Source organism: Amia ocellicauda, chromosome 17 (assembly GCF_036373705.1).
Source record: "Amia ocellicauda isolate fAmiCal2 chromosome 17, fAmiCal2.hap1, whole genome shotgun sequence".
NCBI lineage: Eukaryota > Metazoa > Chordata > Actinopteri > Amiiformes > Amiidae > Amia > Amia ocellicauda.
In genome coordinates, this window is record NC_089866.1 from 11,643,108 (window position 1) to 11,661,686 (window position 18,579).

The 18,579-nt window shown below is 45.1% G+C and overlaps 1 protein-coding gene across 1 annotated transcript; it reads right to left on the reverse strand.

The window, feature by feature from the left end:
- Nucleotides 1–756: 756 nt before the first annotated feature.
- Nucleotides 757–2,697, reverse strand: LOC136713031 (uncharacterized). Its single transcript, XM_066689922.1, has 5 exons — nucleotides 2,609–2,697; nucleotides 2,459–2,492; nucleotides 1,420–1,887; nucleotides 1,015–1,175; nucleotides 757–869 (listed from the first exon to the last, which is right to left on the reverse strand). Exons 1-5 carry the CDS (start codon nucleotides 2,695–2,697, stop codon nucleotides 812–814), a joined length of 810 nt encoding a protein of 269 aa, XP_066546019.1. The 3' UTR covers nucleotides 757–811.
- Nucleotides 2,698–18,579: the final 15,882 nt, after the last annotated feature.

Here is an 18,579-nt window from a genome sequence, read left to right on the forward strand (position 1 = left end):
TAAGAATCGATCCTTTACCTCAAACATTTTGTACTGGATAATACAGACTTCAAGGCTGGCTGCTCACGCTGTCCGTACCTCAGTGGCTGGCACAGCCAGGCTGGCAGGGGTCTGCTCCTCGCAGGTATCAAGCACCTGCCTGATCACCGCTCTGGCCACTCGTCGCTGCAGACCCCGACTCTCATCCAGGGTGCCCACAGGCTGGTAGCCATCCACGGTCAGAGTCTGCTGTAGCTCCCGGAGCACAGGGGTCACCACCAGGTCTGACGGTATACCCCTCCTCATCCCCAGGAAGAAGATCTCTCTGTCTCGTGACCTCTCGACCAAACTGAAAACCTGCTCCAGCAGCTTGCTCTCCAGCTCCTCCCGCCTGCGGTACAGCTCCGTGTCCCGTGCAGAGTCGATGGGGCACAGTTGCAACAGCAGGCTGCTCAGGACCTCCTCGATGAACTCACGAGGCTCCAAGATGCTCGCTGTGACCGGGTGCTCGACCGGGAGTTCGACCGGGTGCTCGACCGGGAGTTCGACCGGGTGCTCGACCGGGAGCTGCTCTCAGGGATTCAGGCTGGGGAAGACTTTTTAGACTTATACATTGATTAATAATGTGCTCTTATACTCACACGCTACACTCAAGCAACAGACAAAGCAGACACAGTACACAGATGCAACACAGCAGTGCAGTACACACAGCACAACAAAATAATCAAGAAAACCAGCAGCTAGGTTAGCCAATAAAGGAGAGCAAGCAATAGAAAGTCTGAAAAGATTATTTTAAAACTTGTAACTAACAGAGATCCTTAAAAACTTTTTTCTAAAAAGTGGCTCCTGTGGCTCCCTCCGTCCTCAGCATCTTGACGACAGCACGTTGCCTGGGAACACAGGGTTACACTGCATTAAACTGCAACAGAAACACAGACGCACAGTGCCAACACTACAAAACACACAGTCTAGACACAGTCTTGGTACAAAACACACACGCTGCAGTGCAGGCCAGACACACAGTCGAGCACTGACCTGTGCTTGATCGCCAGGTGGAGAGGAGTGTGTCCACATTGGTCTGTGACATCAGTCTTGGCCCCACAGCGCAGTAGGTACTTGACCATGTCTATGTGGCCCAGCTTGCAAGCCGTATGAAGGGCTCTTCTCCCATCATAGTCACCCTTATTGACATCGGTCTGAGAGAGAGAGAGTCATCTATATATCCACATCCAACTACGAAGAGAGAGAGGGTTAATACAGTACAGTACAGACACACTGACAGACTGGACACTACAGTCCAGGTTGACTTGCCATCTTGAGCCACCTGCATGTCATTTATTACATTAACACAAAAAAAAAAAAAAACATGGAAAAATAAATAAATAAATAAATGTACTGGTTCATGCAGACTTCAAGGCTGGCTGCTCACGCTGTCCGTACCTCAGTGGCTGGCACAGCCAGGCTGGCAGGGGTCTGCTCCTCGCAGGTATCAAGCACCTGCCTGATCACCGCTCTGGCCACTCGTCGCTGCAGACCCCGACTCTCATCCAGGGTGCCCACAGGCTGGTAGCCATCCACGGTCAGAGTCTGCTGTAGCTCCCGGAGCACAGGGGTCACCACCAGGTCTGACGGTATACCCCTCCTCATCCCCAGGAAGAAGATCTCTCTGTCTCGTGACCTCTCGACCAAACTGAAAACCTGCTCCAGCAGCTTGCTCTCCAGCTCCTCCCGCCTGCGGTACAGCTCCGTGTCCCGTGCAGAGTCGATGGGGCACAGTTGCAACAGCAGGCTGCTCAGGACCTCCTCGATGAACTCACGAGGCTCCAAGATGCTCGCTGTGACCGGGTGCTCGACCGGGAGTTCGACCGGGTGCTCGACCGGGTGCTCGACCGGGAGTTCGACCGGGTGCTCGACCGGGAGTTCGACCGGGTGCTCGACCGGGTGCTCGACCGGGTGCTCGACCGGGAGTTCGACCGGGTGCTCGACCGGGAGTTCGACCGGGTGCTCGACCGGGTGCTCGACCGGGTGCTCGACCGAATGCTCGACCGGGTGCTCGACCGGGAGTTCGACCGGGTGCTCGACCGGGTGCTCGACCGGGTGCTCGACCGGGAGTTCGACCGGGTGCTCGACCGGGTGCTCGACCGGGAGTTCGACCGGGAGCTGCTCTCAGGGATTCAGGCTGGGGAAGACTTTTTAGACTTATACATTTGATTAATAATGTGCTCTTATACTCACACGCTACACTCAAGCAACAGACAAAGCAGACACAGTACACAGATGCAACACAGCAGTGCAGTACACACAGCACAACAAAATAATCAAGAAAACCAGCAGCTAGGTTAGCCAATAAAGGAGAGCAAGCAATAGAAAGTCTGAAAAGATTATTTTAAAACTTGTAACTAACAGAGATCCTTAAAAACTTTTTTCTAAAAAGTGGCTCCTGTGGCTCCCTCCGTCCTCAGCATCTTGACGACAGCACGTTGCCTGGGAACACAGGGTTACACTGCATTAAACTGCAACAGAAACACAGACGCACAGTGCCAACACTACAAAACACACAGTCTAGACACAGTCTTGGTACAAAACACACACGCTGCAGTGCAGGCCAGACACACAGTCGAGCACTGACCTGTGCTTGATCGCCAGGTGGAGAGGAGTGTGTCCACATTGGTCTGTGACATCAGTCTTGGCCCCACAGCGCAGTAGGTACTTGACCATGTCTATGTGGCCCAGCTTGCAAGCCGTATGAAGGGCTCTTCTCCCATCATAGTCACCCTTATTGACATCGGTCTGAGAGAGAGAGTCATCTATATATCCACATCCAACTACGAAGAGAGAGAGGGTTAATACAGTACAGTACAGACACACTGACAGACTGGACACTACGGTCCAGGTTGACTTGCCATCTTGAGCCACCTGCATGTCATTTATTACATTAACACAAATACACTGCACCAAACTTATGTACATATAATAGGTATTGACAATGTGATGTGTCTAGCTATATTTAAGCATTGAAAAGTACAATACAGGTGCACCACAAGCCACACATGTTATCTGAAGCTGTTAAAGGAGTGTGAAATAAAAATAATAGCAACACTATATAAAACAAATGTTTAAAAATGCATCTGCCCTGGTTCACCCTGTGTGCATCTCCCACAGGCCGGGACAGTTGCCAGATCGGGACTAAGATTTCTTAAGAAGCTTTCCAGGAGTGGCCTCCTCTCATTTTGTAAACTATTTCATACTTCTTTGGTAGCCAAAAGCCTGAAATGCTACAGTACTAATACAACGTAAGCAGTGTTTCCCACATGATTTTGGGTAAGTGTGCTGGGGCCCCCCGGGAGAAAATGTTACATCTAACTATGTGAACTATCCTAGTTAGCTTTGTTGCTGTTTTTTCCGTTTCATCTGGTGGCTCTCTCTTCTTGAAATACCTAAAAATGCATGCAATCTCAAAATCATGCACAAATCATGACAAAATCATCTTAAAACAGTACTTACACTTGATTAACATGCAATAGCTTCCAATACATTCATGTAATCAACATAGCTTTACATATCACAGTCGGGATATAGCTCTGCCAACCTGATGCTGAGCATGTAGCCTACTACCAGTACACAGGGCTCTGACACCTTTTTCCACACTTCCAACTCATCTTCCTAGACTTGTCATCTATCCTATTTCTGAATTGTCCTATTCAGTCTGCTGGCATGTCTGTCTATTTTCCATTATATTTGTTTAGTTATTTCATCTATTACTCTACTCAATTAGACTATTATTATATTGAAATCATAATGTTTCGATCCTCATGACTTGGAATGTTTTTTAATTTAAAATGTACCCTCCCAGCTGGTAACAGTGGTCTGCTGTACCGTGTTCATTTGCACACTTTTCATCACCTGAGACAATGCATCACAGCTGACTGACAATAAGTCACCGATACAAAATTGTGATCAAGATTTCGGTTAGAAATCACTACTTATTGAAACCAATTAAACAAAATATCATAAGCTCTGCTAAAACCTAATAGTAGATGGACTGCATACAATGTGCCGTGACGAAATACATTCCTTTTCTTTGTTGTAAATACACGCAAACATGAAACATTCGTCCTGGATTTAAATTAAATGTCCCATGTCTTGTATATTCTCTCAAAATTATTTAAATGGCATGGTTTTTAGCTTCCCCCTGTTTACACTATCTTAAAACTATTACAATGTTTAAAACAGAGCCTAAAGTTTATGTGATCAATCGCATGAAGAATCGTATATATTTTCATTATATTTGTAATCCCTCCTTATTGCTATAACTATACACCGATCAGCCATAACATGATGACCACCTGCCTAATATTGTGTAGGCCCCCCTTTTGCCGCCAAAACAGCCCTGACCCGTCGAGGCGTGGACTCCACTAGACCTCTGAAGGTGTGCTGTGCTCTCTGGCACCAAGACGTCAGCAGCAGATCCTTTAAGTCCTGTCAGTTGCGAGGTGGGGCCTCCATGGATCGAATTTGCTTGTCCAGCACATCCCACAGATGCTCGATTGGATTGAGATCAACACCTTGAACTCGTGATTCATCGGACCAGGACACCTTCTTCCATTGCTTCCATTGGTCCAGTTCTGATGCTCACGTGCCCATTGTAGGCGCTTTCGGCAGTGGACAGGGGTCAGCATGGGCACCCTGACTGGACTGCGGCTACGCAGCCCCATACGCAACAAACTGCGATACTGACACCTTTCTATCAGAACCAGCTTTCACTTTTTCAGCAATTTGAGCTACAGTAGCTCGTCTTCGCTCCCCACGTGCATCAGTGAGCCTTGGCCGCCCATGACCCTGTCGCCGGTTCACCGCTTCTCCTTCCATGGACCACTTTTGATAGGTACTGGCCACTGCAGACCGGGAACACCCCACACTGTGTTATACATTTCCTCTTGGCATTTCACTGTCCCTTCACATAACTACCTCCAGCTGCCAGGGTTATTTGCCCGGACCGTCCCGGTAAAACAAAGGTGCTGCAGATACTCGCCACTGTGTCCAGTCCAGTCAGACACCCCCTCACTAGGACAGCTTTCATTACAGTATGTAGTGGCTACACGGACACATTGAAACCAGCGCCCTGGATTTAATAATGCAACGCAGCTCATTCTCCCACAGAGAAATAATAAGGGACAATATCTAGGATACTTCAATTCATCTATATTGTCAATGTTCATCGGATCATGATACAGGGACTAGTAACACGGGTATTTACGATGTTAAGTCATGTCATGTGTTTGATATATTGTTTCAATGTGTCCCGGTTTCCAATTGTGAATATCTGCTACAACTTATACTATAAGACTGTGTTAGATACCGTCAACACGTTTCAGCCCAAAGGCCACGGAGGAGCCCTGAACAGGGCCAGAGGAAACGGGCTATTACGGTCTCGTCTGATTCGTACAAAGGAGTGCAAAACAGACGTATGCAATCATAGCGACCCACAGCAGCTGCCGTGTGTTTTTCAACCATTTCATCTCATCCCTTCATCCAGACGTGTAAGCGCACTTTTTGTACAGAAAACGAGCACGCCCAGAATGCATCTGCGCAGAATAGCACCATTTAGCCAGTGTCCAGTTCAGTGATGTGAACCACTATCTTAAGGAAACAACGCATTCAATACTGAAGGGATACATGTACACATTAGTGAAGAGAAAACTCACGTCTTTGCCCCATACTGGCACTGGGTTGAAGCGGTTGAGCGAAACTCACACTTTACCGCAAGCGGGACAATCTGCTCGACAAGAGTTCGCATCACAGTGACATCACAATGGGGGCGGGGCGACCACACGTTACCAGCGATCAGTGCTATTCCTTGTCCAAAGAAATGGCCGCTTAAGAGTCTCTCTCCTTCAATACTGTATTGGACATACACATAAACACGCATATTTTAGCGCAAAAGAGCGCATAGCATTAAGATGATATATCACGCTGTCTACAGGTTATACCTAACATCTGCGCCTAATACTCAGTTAACAGCGTCCTTAATAAAATGAGCTGCAGCCACACCGAATCAATGTCTGCACTTTTTCTTTCAGGATACAGCTGTTAAATGCTCACTTCTGATGGCTTGAAATCAATGCTGGGCATTAATCGAGGGCAATCTGATTGACACTGGTATACACTCCACAAATCATGTGATAAAGTGGCCCTCCTGGAAGCTGGACTGTAACAAGGCATTAACCAACAAACTAAATATTGAACTGATTATATGTATTCTTATTTACACAACTACACTGTGGCACAGTATACACTATTTAGACATTACTATTTGTGTATTTCCTTGTAATGAATCAACATGTACAGTGAGGGAAAAAAGTATTTGATCCCCTGCTGATGTTGTACGTTTGCCCACTGACAAAGACATGATCAGTCTATAATTTTAATGGTAGGTGTATTTTAACAGTGAGAGACAGAATAACAACAAACAAATCCAGAAAAATGCATTTCAAAAAAGTTACACATTGATTTGCATGTTAATGAGGGAAATAAGTATTTGACCCCTTCGACTTAGTACTTGGTGGCAAAACCCTTGTTGGCGATCACAGAGGTCAGACGTTTCTTGTAGTTGGCCACCAGGTTTGCACACATCTCAGGAGGGATTTTGTCCCACTCCTCTTTGCAGATCCTCTCCAAGTCATTAAGGTTTCGAGGCTGACGTTTGGCAACTCGAACCTTCAGCTCCCTCCACAGATTTGCTATGGGATTAAGGTCTGGAGACTGGCTAGGCCACTCCAGGACCTTAATGTGCTTCTTCTTGAGCCACTCCTTTGTTGCCTTGGCTGTGCGTTTTGGGTCATTGTCATGCTGGAATACCCATCCATGACCCATTTTCAATGCCCTGGCTGAGGGAAGGAGGTTCTCACCCAAGATTTGACGGTACATGGCCCCGTCCATCGTCCCTTTGATGCGGTGCAGTTGTCCTGTCCCCTTAGCAGAAAAACACCCCCAAAGCATAATGTTTCCACCTCCATGTTTGACGGTGGGGATGGTGTTCTTGGGGTCATTCCTCCTCCTCCAAACACAGAGTTGAGTTGATGCCAAAGAGCTCGATTTTGGTCTCATCTGACCACAACACTTTCACCCAGTTCTCCTCTGAATCATTCAGATGTTCACTGGCAAACTTCAGACGGGCCTGTACATGTGCTTTCTTGAGCAGGGGGACCGTGTGGGCGCTGCAGGATCTCAGTCCTTCACAGCGTAGTGTGTTACCAATTGTTTTCTTGGTGACTATGGTCCAAGCTGCCTTGATATCATTAACAAGATCCTCCCTTGTAGTTCTGGGCTGATTCCTCACCGTTCTCATGATCATTGAAACTCCACGAGGTGAGATCTTGCATGGAGCCCCAGACCGAGGGAGACTGACAGTTATTTTGTGTTTCTTCCATTTGCGAATAATCGCACCAACTGTTGTCACCATCTCACCAAGCTGCTTGGCGATGGTCTTGTAGCCCATTCCAGCCTTGTGTAGGTCTACAATCTTGTCCCTGACATCCTTGGACAGCTCTTTGGTCTTGGCCATGGTGAAGAGTTTGGAATCTGATTGATTGATTGCTTCTGTGGACAGGTGTCTTTTATACAGGTAACGAGCTGAGATTAGGAGCTCTCCCTTTAAGAGAGTGCTCCTAATCTCAGCTCGTTACCTGTATAAAAGACACCTGGGAGCCAGAAATCTTGCTGATTGATAGGGGATCAAATACTTATTTCCCTCATTAACATGCAAATCAATTTATAACTTTTTTGTAATGCGTTTTTCTGGATTTTTTTGTTGTTATTCTGTCTCTCACTGTTAAAATACACCTACCATTAAAATTATAGACTGATCATTTCTTTGTCGGTGGGCAAACATACAAAATCAGCAGGGGATCAAATACTCTTTTCCCTCACTGTATATTGTAATACATATCTCTCCCCGCGTTTTTAAATGCCACAGGGACCCTCACAGGACTGCAGCTCGAGCACTCTGGGATGGGAATAAACCCCCAAATGCTGTTAAGTCACTGTCCAGCAATCAGTAAAGTGGATAACACATTAAGCAATTGAATTTAATTTGCATATCACTTCCATGTGTTCATTATGAAAAACATCTAATATTTCGGGGGACTGCCACTGGAAAATGCACTGTTACTGTCATTGGAGCTATTCCAATGCAAATGTAAAGAATTCTAATATTATTATTAATATTATTATTATTATTATTATTATTTCTTGGCAGACGCCCTTATCCAGGGCGACTTACAACATAAGTGCAATACAAAGTGCAATAATACAGTTCAGTACAAGGCATCAAACATTGCACATTCAAATTTACATAATACAAGCAATTCAAAGCATAAGACATTGTACACATTGCAATTTACACAAGTAAATGCCATAATGAGCTCTGACATCCTGGAGTGCAGTCAAGATGTTAGGTCACAATCAAGGGCTATGGGAAAGGGAGCAAGGGGGAAATCAATAATACAAGTATTAGTGACGCAAGAAGCATGAGCACATGTTGTAAAGGGCTATCTCACAGGAGAGTAAGGGACTAATATTACAAGTACTGTCTAAAAACATGTGTCTTGAGTAAAAGATGTGTCTTGAATAAGCAATAGCTAATAGCTCTTTATTACAGATCACACACAATAGAACCCATTAACTGGTAATTAAATGATTAAAACTTAAGAATTTTAATTGTTAATAAAAATCCATTAAAGCTTCTTAAGTATGTCATCAAGGAATATGCCACAGGGGTTTATGATCAAGAAAGCCTCTTTAGCTATCGGATTCGTACATTAAATGTTTGAACCTATGATCGCACATGCAAAGGGCTTAATTCTCGCTGTGGTGAAGAAGTCATAAAAAGCAAAAACAATCATTAACTTCAAAAACGGGCACTGCTGCTGCTTGTAATGCCATATATTAGCCGCCAAGTGACGCCATCAACATCATATACATCCAATTGAGTATCTCTGTAAAGTGGCAAATCTACGTGATGTAGTAACCTAGGGGTTGCAGCTTCAGCAGTTCTCTCCACGCTTGCTTCACATAGTATGGACTTCATCATTTGTCATTATATAGATGTCATTATATGGTGTATTTATGGTGTGTTCTGTGCCGCATTATATAGACGACTATCAGAACCTGGATAACAAGGTGCAAAGGACCACCCTGTCAAAGGCACTGGCCTGTCGCTGCTGTACCCCAGCTGTAGCATGCATGTGCTGGAGGTATCAACGGACATTGTTCAGTCTACTCTGCATGCTCTCCCCAATTGATGTTCAAATCCTAATATAAAATCCTTTCATGTTATCCATCGCTGTGCTTTGCACTGGCCATTGACTGAGTCATTTCAAGTGCTGTGATTTCAAGATGACTTGCCATAGTCCCGCTGTGCTTTAGCTGCTGCCGAGGCGCTTGCGGTTATAAGTCTTCATTCGTTTCCCATGCCAAATAGATCCAGGCAGTGGTTTGTCAGTTGTCTGCTTTCCAGTCCTCTTCAGACGTCTTGAACACAATCGTGCAGGATCTGACTGAGATGCAGGAGGAAGGCGCTGAGTGAGAATTGCCTTGGAACGACTGAGACACAGTACACAAACGTCCAGCACAGGCAGCATACACTGTTCAAAAAGCTGCCTGTTCATCACTGATACATTAGTGGCTTGTAGTACAGTCTGTGTACTGAGCTCAGGATCCCCGTAGTTAAGAAGGGCAACCAGCTTTATTGTTCTGTCTGCCTATCAATCTGACATGTTCTATCTACCTACCTATCTATGGAATATCACTGTGTATTCCAGCATTATTGTGTATCATATTTAAGTTTTGTTTGTATGGTAAGAGTTGCCCTGACACATAACATATATATTGAGACGCTCCCACTTTAATACTGCACACAGTAATGAATACTGCTAACTGGTAACTCACATCAGTGGTTCTGTGGCACTGCTGTCCATCTTACAGTAACGACTCATTCAATTGTACACGGTACACAATTTGATTACTTATTCAAATCAGACCAATAGTGAGTTTCTTAATAATTACAAGCAACACAACATAAATAATACAAATTAATGTTACCTTGTTCCAAGACCAAGGAAATTGATCCTTCCCTGGATGACAGATTATAGACGACCCGTTTAATCCACTCTGACAGCCTTGCTCCATGTGTGCGGCTCCTTCCTGTAGGCTGCCAGGGATCTGCCGATGTCCTAATCCTGGTTGGATTTCGGAGGGTTATAAAACCCCTTCAAAAGTAACCACAAGAAGAGTTGAACTTCACAGAGCTTTGTTAAAAGCAGGTGTTCGGCCTTATTACCTACCATTGCAAAGGCACTGGCCTCTAAACCTAAAGGTCTAAGACCCACAGAAGGTGGGGCGCCCAGTTGAGCCGCGAGTTGCTTCTGCAGGGTTAATTTAAAAGCTCTCACACTACCCTCAAGGTTCAATACCCAGGAATATCTCTGTGGTCATGAGCAGAGGTTTAGGCAATATTAGACCGGTTTGTGTGGTGAAAGCACTCAAACTGACATTTGGAGCAGCTTGCCATTATAAATAATGGGTGGAAAAGTCCTACTGACATTCTTTCAACAGTACATTAAAAGGGCGAAGAAATTCCTCAGATGTAGTGGATTGGCTTGAGGATTAACTTGTGCACACAATACAGAACGAGGTTCTTGATTATGAAGTGTAGGGAAGTTGTCACACAGGAACACAGCAAATGTATCGCTCAGTTAGTGGTTTAAATGCAAAAGGTATTTCCACTCACAGCCTGCTGTGATCATGCTTATTTTACAATCACTATTCCTTTACCCATAATCAAATGTGCATTGTTAAAACAGAACTGAGGGGTTAATTGATTTAAATGCATTCTATGCTTGTATTTAAATGCAATTGTTTGTGAATTATCGTCTCGGGGTTAATAACTTCTGTTGGAGCCTATATGGGAGTTGAGTGACTACTACTTGGTTTTTACATTTGATTTCTTTACCTGGCAATTTCATTTTGGATGTGCACGTTTCCTTATTTAATTTTTCTCTTTCAATACACTGTGTAACCATGGCTCGCTTTTTTACATGGAGAAATTGTGCCTTTACTGGTAACTGCAAGTCTGGAGCTGCGGAGACTGTGCACCTGTATGTGGACCTGTATTTACCTGGATGCTTTTGTTGAGCTTGTGTCGTTCTCCAAGTCAGTAGCCCGTTTAGTGCTCACTGTCAAGCAGTCCCATAAAGCATGACAGAAGTTATTGAAAATTTGCTAATTTAATCTAACGAACGTCTATGACCTTCTAAATAAAATCAGAGTAAGAATAATGATCACAGATTAAATTCGATCACTTTTGTGTGGAGGGGGAATCTGCATGCAGCACTGATCTAATGTTAAATACATACTAGGCCACCACCAATGAAATGCTGGGAAAAAACTGTGCTGTGTGAGATCTGCATGTAGAGGCCTCTACCCGATTCTCTGATCCAGATCATCCCAGGAGTGTTCTATGTAAACCCGATTGTCCACAGGCCATGAAATGAATATTGAATGATTCCACCTTTGTGACAGTGCATGTAGACCTTACACATACTCTCACCATAAGATGCCATCAATACTAGCAGTCCACTGTGGTTCAAAATGGTAAACTACTTTTCCCGCCCAAACAAAACAACTCCTACACGGCACTAAACCTTTAGTGTGAATATTTAGGTGTGTGTGTCTGTATCTCTAACTGGATAGACGTGCCCTGACAAGACTATTCCCGCTCACTTTGACTTGGGTTGAACTTGAAGGTGATCTGAAAATATAGGTAAAACACACTGAGGGTGACGGCCACAAAATAAATAACAAATCAGGTTTCTTTTTCATACTTTTTATTACTTTGAAATAGAGTATTGTTATTAAGCATTATTTTTGTAATATTTATAATCAGAAAGGAGTGGCTGAGCTTAAAAACACAGCCTTAACAATTAGCATATATGAAGATCCTTGTTCATGTCAAAGCCTTTCCAAAAAAAAAAAAAAAAACATGGAAAAATAAATAAATGAATAAATAAATGTACTGGTTCATGCAGACTTCAAGGCTGGCTGCTCACGCTGTCCGTACCTCAGTGGCTGGCACAGCCAGGCTGGCAGGGGTCTGCTCCTCGCAGGTATCAAGCACCTGCCTGATCACCGCTCTGGCCACTCGTCGCTGCAGACCCCGACTCTCATCCAGGGTGCCCACAGGCTGGTAGCCATCCACGGTCAGAGTCTGCTGTAGCTCCCGGAGCACAGGGGTCACCACCAGGTCTGACGGTATACCCCTCCTCATCCCCAGGAAGAAGATCTCTCTGTCTCGTGACCTCTCGACCAAACTGAAAACCTGCTCCAGCAGCTTGCTCTCCAGCTCCTCCCGCCTGCGGTACAGCTCCGTGTCCCGTGCAGAGTCGATGGGGCACAGTTGCAACAGCAGGCTGCTCAGGACCTCCTCGATGAACTCACGAGGCTCCAAGATGCTCGCTGTGACCGGGTGCTCGACCGGGTGCTCGACCGGGAGCTCGACCGGGTGCTCGACCGGGAGTTCGACCGGGTGCTCGACCGGGTGCTCGACCGGGTGCTCGACCGGATGCTCGACCGGGTGCTCGACCGGGAGTTCGACCGGGTGCTCGACCGGGAGTTCGACCGGGTGCTCGACCGGGTGCTCGACCGGGAGTTCGACCGGGTGCTCGACCGGGTGCTCGACCGGGTGCTCGACCGGGAGTTCGACCGGGTGCTCGACCGGGTGCTCGACCGGGAGTTCGACCGGGAGCTGCTCTCAGGGATTCAGGCTGGGGAAGACTTTTTAGACTTATACATTTGATTAATAATGTGCTCTTATACTCACACGCTACACTCAAGCAACAGACAAAGCAGACACAGTACACAGATGCAACACAGCAGTGCAGTACACACAGCACAACAAAATAATCAAGAAAACCAGCAGCTAGGTTAGCCAATAAAGGAGAGCAAGCAATAGAAAGTCTGAAAAGATTATTTTAAAACTTGTAACTAACAGAGATCCTTAAAAACTTTTTTCTAAAAAGTGGCTCCTGTGGCTCCCTCCGTCCTCAGCATCTTGACGACAGCACGTTGCCTGGGAACACAGGGTTACACTGCATTAAACTGCAACAGAAACACAGACGCACAGTGCCAACACTACAAAACACACAGTCTAGACACAGTCTTGGTACAAAACACACACGCTGCAGTGCAGGCCAGACACACAGTCGAGCACTGACCTGTGCTTGATCGCCAGGTGGAGAGGAGTGTGTCCACATTGGTCTGTGACATCAGTCTTGGCCCCACAGCGCAGTAGGTACTTGACCATGTCTATGTGGCCCAGCTTGCAAGCCGTATGAAGGGCTCTTCTCCCATCATAGTCACCCTTATTGACATCGGTCTGAGAGAGAGAGAGAGAGAGAGAGAGAGTCATCTATATATCCACATCCAACTACGAAGAGAGAGAGGGTTAATACGGTACAGTACAGACACACTGACAGACTGGACACTACGGTCCAGGTTGACTTGCCATCTTGAGCCACCTGCATGTCATTTATTACATTAACACAAATACACTGCACCAAACTTATGTACATATAATAGGTATTGACAATGTGATGTGTCTAGCTATATTTAAGCATTGAAAAGTACAATACAGGTGCACCACAAGCCACACATGTTATCTGAAGCTGTTAAAGGAGTGTGAAATAAAAATAATAGCAACACTATATAAAACAAATGTTTAAAAATGCATCTGCCCTGGTTCACCCTGTGTGCATCTCCCACAGGCCGGGACAGTTGCCAGATCGGGACTAAGATTTCTTAAGAAGCTTTCCAGGAGTGGCCTCCTCTCATTTTGTAAACTATTTCATACTTCTTTGGTAGCCAAAAGCCTGAAACGCTACAGTACTAATACAACGTAAGCAGTGTTTCCCACATGATTTTGGGTAAGTGTGCTGGGGCCCCCCGGGAGAAAATGTTACATCTAACTATGTGAACTATCCTAGTTAGCTTTGTTGCTGTTTTTTCCGTTTCATCTGGTGGCTCTCTCTTCTTGAAATACCTAAAAATGCATGCAATCTCAAAATCATGCACAAATCATGACAAAATCATCTTAAAACAGTACTTACACTTGATTAACATGCAATAGCTTCCAATACATTCATGTAATCAACATAGCTTTACATATCACAGTCGGGATATAGCTCTGCCAACCTGATGCTGAGCATGTAGCCTACTACCAGTACACAGGGCTCTGACACCTTTTTCCACACTTCCAACTCATCTTCCTAGACTTGTCATCTATCCTATTTCTGAATTGTCCTATTCAGTCTGCTGGCATGTCTGTCTATTTTCCATTATATTTGTTTAGTTATTTCATCTATTACTCTACTCAATTAGACTATTATTATATTGAAATCATAATGTTTCGATCCTCATGACTTGGAATGTTTTTTAATTTAAAATGTACCCTCCCAGCTGGTAACAGTGGTCTGCTGTACCGTGTTCATTTGCACACTTTTCATCACCTGAGACAATGCATCACAGCTGACTGACATTAAGTCACCGATACAAAATTGTGATCGAGATTTCGGTTAGAAATCACTACTTATTGAAACCAATTAAACAAAATATCATAAGCTCTGCTAAAACCTAATAGTAGATGGACTGCATACAATGTGCCGTGACGAAATACATTCCTTTTCTTTGTTGTAAATACACGCAAACATGAAACATTCGTCCTGGATTTAAATTAAATGTCCCATGTCTTGTATATTCTCTCAAAATTATTTAAATGGCATGGTTTTTAGCTTCCCCCTGTTTACACTATCTTAAAACTATTACAATGTTTAAAACAGAGCCTAAAGTTTATGTGATCAATCGCATGAAGAATCGTATATATTTTAATTATATTTGTAATCCCTCCTTATTGCTATAACTATACACCGATCAGCCATAACATGATGACCACCTGCCTAATATTGTGTAGGCCCCCCTTTTGCCGCCAAAACAGCCCTGACCCGTCGAGGCGTGGACTCCACTAGACCTCTGAAGGTGTGCTGTGCTCTCTGGCACCAAGACGTCAGCAGCAGATCCTTTAAGTCCTGTCAGTTGCGAGGTGGGGCCTCCATGGATCGAATTTGCTTGTCCAGCACATCCCACAGATGCTCGATTGGATTGAGATCAACACCTTGAACTCGTGATTCATCGGACCAGGACACCTTCTTCCATTGCTTCCATTGGTCCAGTTCTGATGCTCACGTGCCCATTGTAGGCGCTTTCGGCAGTGGACAGGGGTCAGCATGGGCACCCTGACTGGACTGCGGCTACGCAGCCCCATACGCAACAAACTGCGATACTGACACCTTTCTATCAGAACCAGCTTTCACTTTTTCAGCAATTTGAGCTACAGTAGCTCGTCTTCGCTCCCCACGTGCATCAGTGAGCCTTGGCCGCCCATGACCCTGTCGCCGGTTCACCGCTTCTCCTTCCATGGACCACTTTTGATAGGTACTGGCCACTGCAGACCGGGAACACCCCACACTGTGTTATACATTTCCTCTTGGCATTTCACTGTCCCTTCACATAACTACCTCCAGCTGCCAGGGTTATTTGCCCGGACCGTCCCGGTAAAACAAAGGTGCTGCAGATACTCGCCACTGTGTCCAGTCCAGTCAGACACCCCCTCACTAGGACAGCTTTCATTACAGTATGTAGTGGCTACACGGACACATTGAAACCAGCGCCCTGGATTTAATAATGCAACGCAGCTCATTCTCCCACAGAGAAATAATAAGGGACAATATCTAGGATACTTCAATTCATCTATATTGTCAATGTTCATCGGATCATGATACAGGGACTAGTAACACGGGTATTTACGATGTTAAGTCATGTCATGTGTTTGATATATTGTTTCAATGTGTCCCGGTTTCCAATTGTGAATATCTGCTACAACTTATACTATAAGACTGTGTTAGATACCGTCAACACGTTTCAGCCCAAAGGCCACGGAGGAGCCCTGAACAGGGCCAGAGGAAACGGGCTATTACGGTCTCGTCTGATTCGTACAAAGGAGTGCAAAACAGACGTATGCAATCATAGCGACCCACAGCAGCTGCCGTGTGTTTTTCAACCATTTCATCTCATCCCTTCATCCAGACGTGTAAGCGCACTTTTTGTACAGAAAACGAGCACGCCCAGAATGCATCTGCGCAGAATAGCACCATTTAGCCAGTGTCCAGTTCAGTGATGTGAACCACTATCTTAAGGAAACAACGCATTCAATACTGAAGGGATACATGTACACATTAGTGAAGAGAAAACTCACGTCTTTGCCCCATACTGGCACTGGGTTGAAGCGGTTGAGCGAAACTCACACTTTACCGCAAGCGGGACAATCTGCTCGACAAGAGTTCGCATCACAGTGACATCACAATGGGGGCGGGGCGACCACACGTTACCAGCGATCAGTGCTATTCCTTGTCCAAAGAAATGGCCGCTTAAGAGTCTCTCTCCTTCAATACTGTATTGGACATACACATAAACACGCATATTTTAGCGCAAAAGAGCGCATAGCATTAAGATGATATATCACGCTGTCTACAGGTTATACCTAACATCTGCGCCTAATACTCAGTTAACAGCGTCCTTAATAAAATGAGCTGCAGCCACACCGAATCAATGTCTGCACTTTTTCTTTCAGGATACAGCTGTTAAATGCTCACTTCTGATGGCTTGAAATCAATGCTGGGCATTAATCGAGGGCAATCTGATTGACACTGGTATACACTCCACAAATCATGTGATAAAGTGGCCCTCCTGGAAGCTGGACTGTAACAAGGCATTAACCAACAAACTAAATATTGAACTGATTATATGTATTCTTATTTACACAACTACACTGTGGCACAGTATACACTATTTAGACATTACTATTTGTGTATTTCCTTGTAATGAATCAACATGTACAGTGAGGGAAAAAAGTATTTGATCCCCTGCTGATGTTGTACGTTTGCCCACTGACAAAGACATGATCAGTCTATAATTTTAATGGTAGGTGTATTTTAACAGTGAGAGACAGAATAACAACAAACAAATCCAGAAAAATGCATTTCAAAAAAGTTGCACATTGATTTGCATGTTAATGAGGGAAATAAGTATTTGACCCCTTCGACTTAGTACTTGGTGGCAAAACCCGTGTTGGCGATCACAGAGGCCAGACGTTTCTTGTAGTTGGCCACCAGGTTTGCACACATCTCAGGAGGGATTTTGTCCCACTCCTCTTTGCAGATCCTCTCCAAGTCATTAAGGTTTCGAGGCTGACGTTTGGCAACTCGAACCTTCAGCTCCCTCCACAGATTTGCTATGGGATTAAGGTCTGGAGACTGGCTAGGCCACTCCAGGACCTTAATGTGCTTCTTCTTGAGCCACTCCTTTGTTGCCTTGGCTGTGCGTTTTGGGTCATTGTCATGCTGGAATACCCATCCACGACCCATTTTCAATGCCCTGGCTGAGGGAAGGAGGTTCTCACCCAAGATTTGACGGTACATGGCCCCGTCCATCGTCCCTTTGATGCGGTGCAGTTGTCCTGTCCCCTTAGCAGAAAAACACCCCCAAAGCATAATGTTTCCACTTCCATGTTTGACGGTGGGGATGGTGTTCTTGGGGTCATTCCTCCTCCTCCAAACACAGCGAGTTGAGTTGATGCCAAAGAGCTCGATTTTGGTCTCATCTGACCACAACAATTTCACCCAGTTCTCCTCTGAATCATTCAGATGTTCATTGGCAAACTTCAGACGGGCCTGTACATGTGCTTTCTTGAGCAGGGGGACCTTGCGGGCGCTGCAGGATTTCAGTCCTTCACGGCGTAGTGTGTTACCAATTGTTTTCTTGGTGACTATGGTCCCAGCTGCCTTGAGATCATTAACAAGATCCTCCCGTGTAGTTCTGGGCTGATTCCTCACCGTTCTCATGATCATTGTAACTCCACGAGGTGAGATCTTGCATAGAGCCCCAGACCGAGGGAGACTGACAGTTATTTTGTGTTTCTTGCATTTGCGAATAATCGCACCAACTGTTGTCACCTTCTCACCAAGCTGCTTGGCGATGGTCTTGTAGCCCATTCCAGCATTGTGTAGGTCTACAATCTTGTCCCTGACATCCTTGGACAGCTCTTTGGTCTTGGCCATGGTGAAGAGTTTGGAATCTGATTGATTGATTGCTTCTGTGGACAGGTGTCTTTTATACAGGTAACGAGCTGAGATTAGGAGCTCTCCCTTTAAGAGAGTGCTCCTAATCTCAGCTCGTTACCTGTATAAAAGACACCTGGGAGCCAGAAATCTTGCTGATTGATAGGGGATCAAATACTTATTTCCCTCATTAACATGCAAATCAATTTATAACTTTTTTGAAATGCGTTTTTCTGGATTTTTTTGTTGTTATTCTGTCTCTCACTGTTAAAATACACCTACCATTAAAATTATAGACTGATCATTTCTTTGTCAGTGGGCAAACGTACAAAATCAGCAGGGGATCAAATACTCTTTTCCCTCACTGTATATTGTA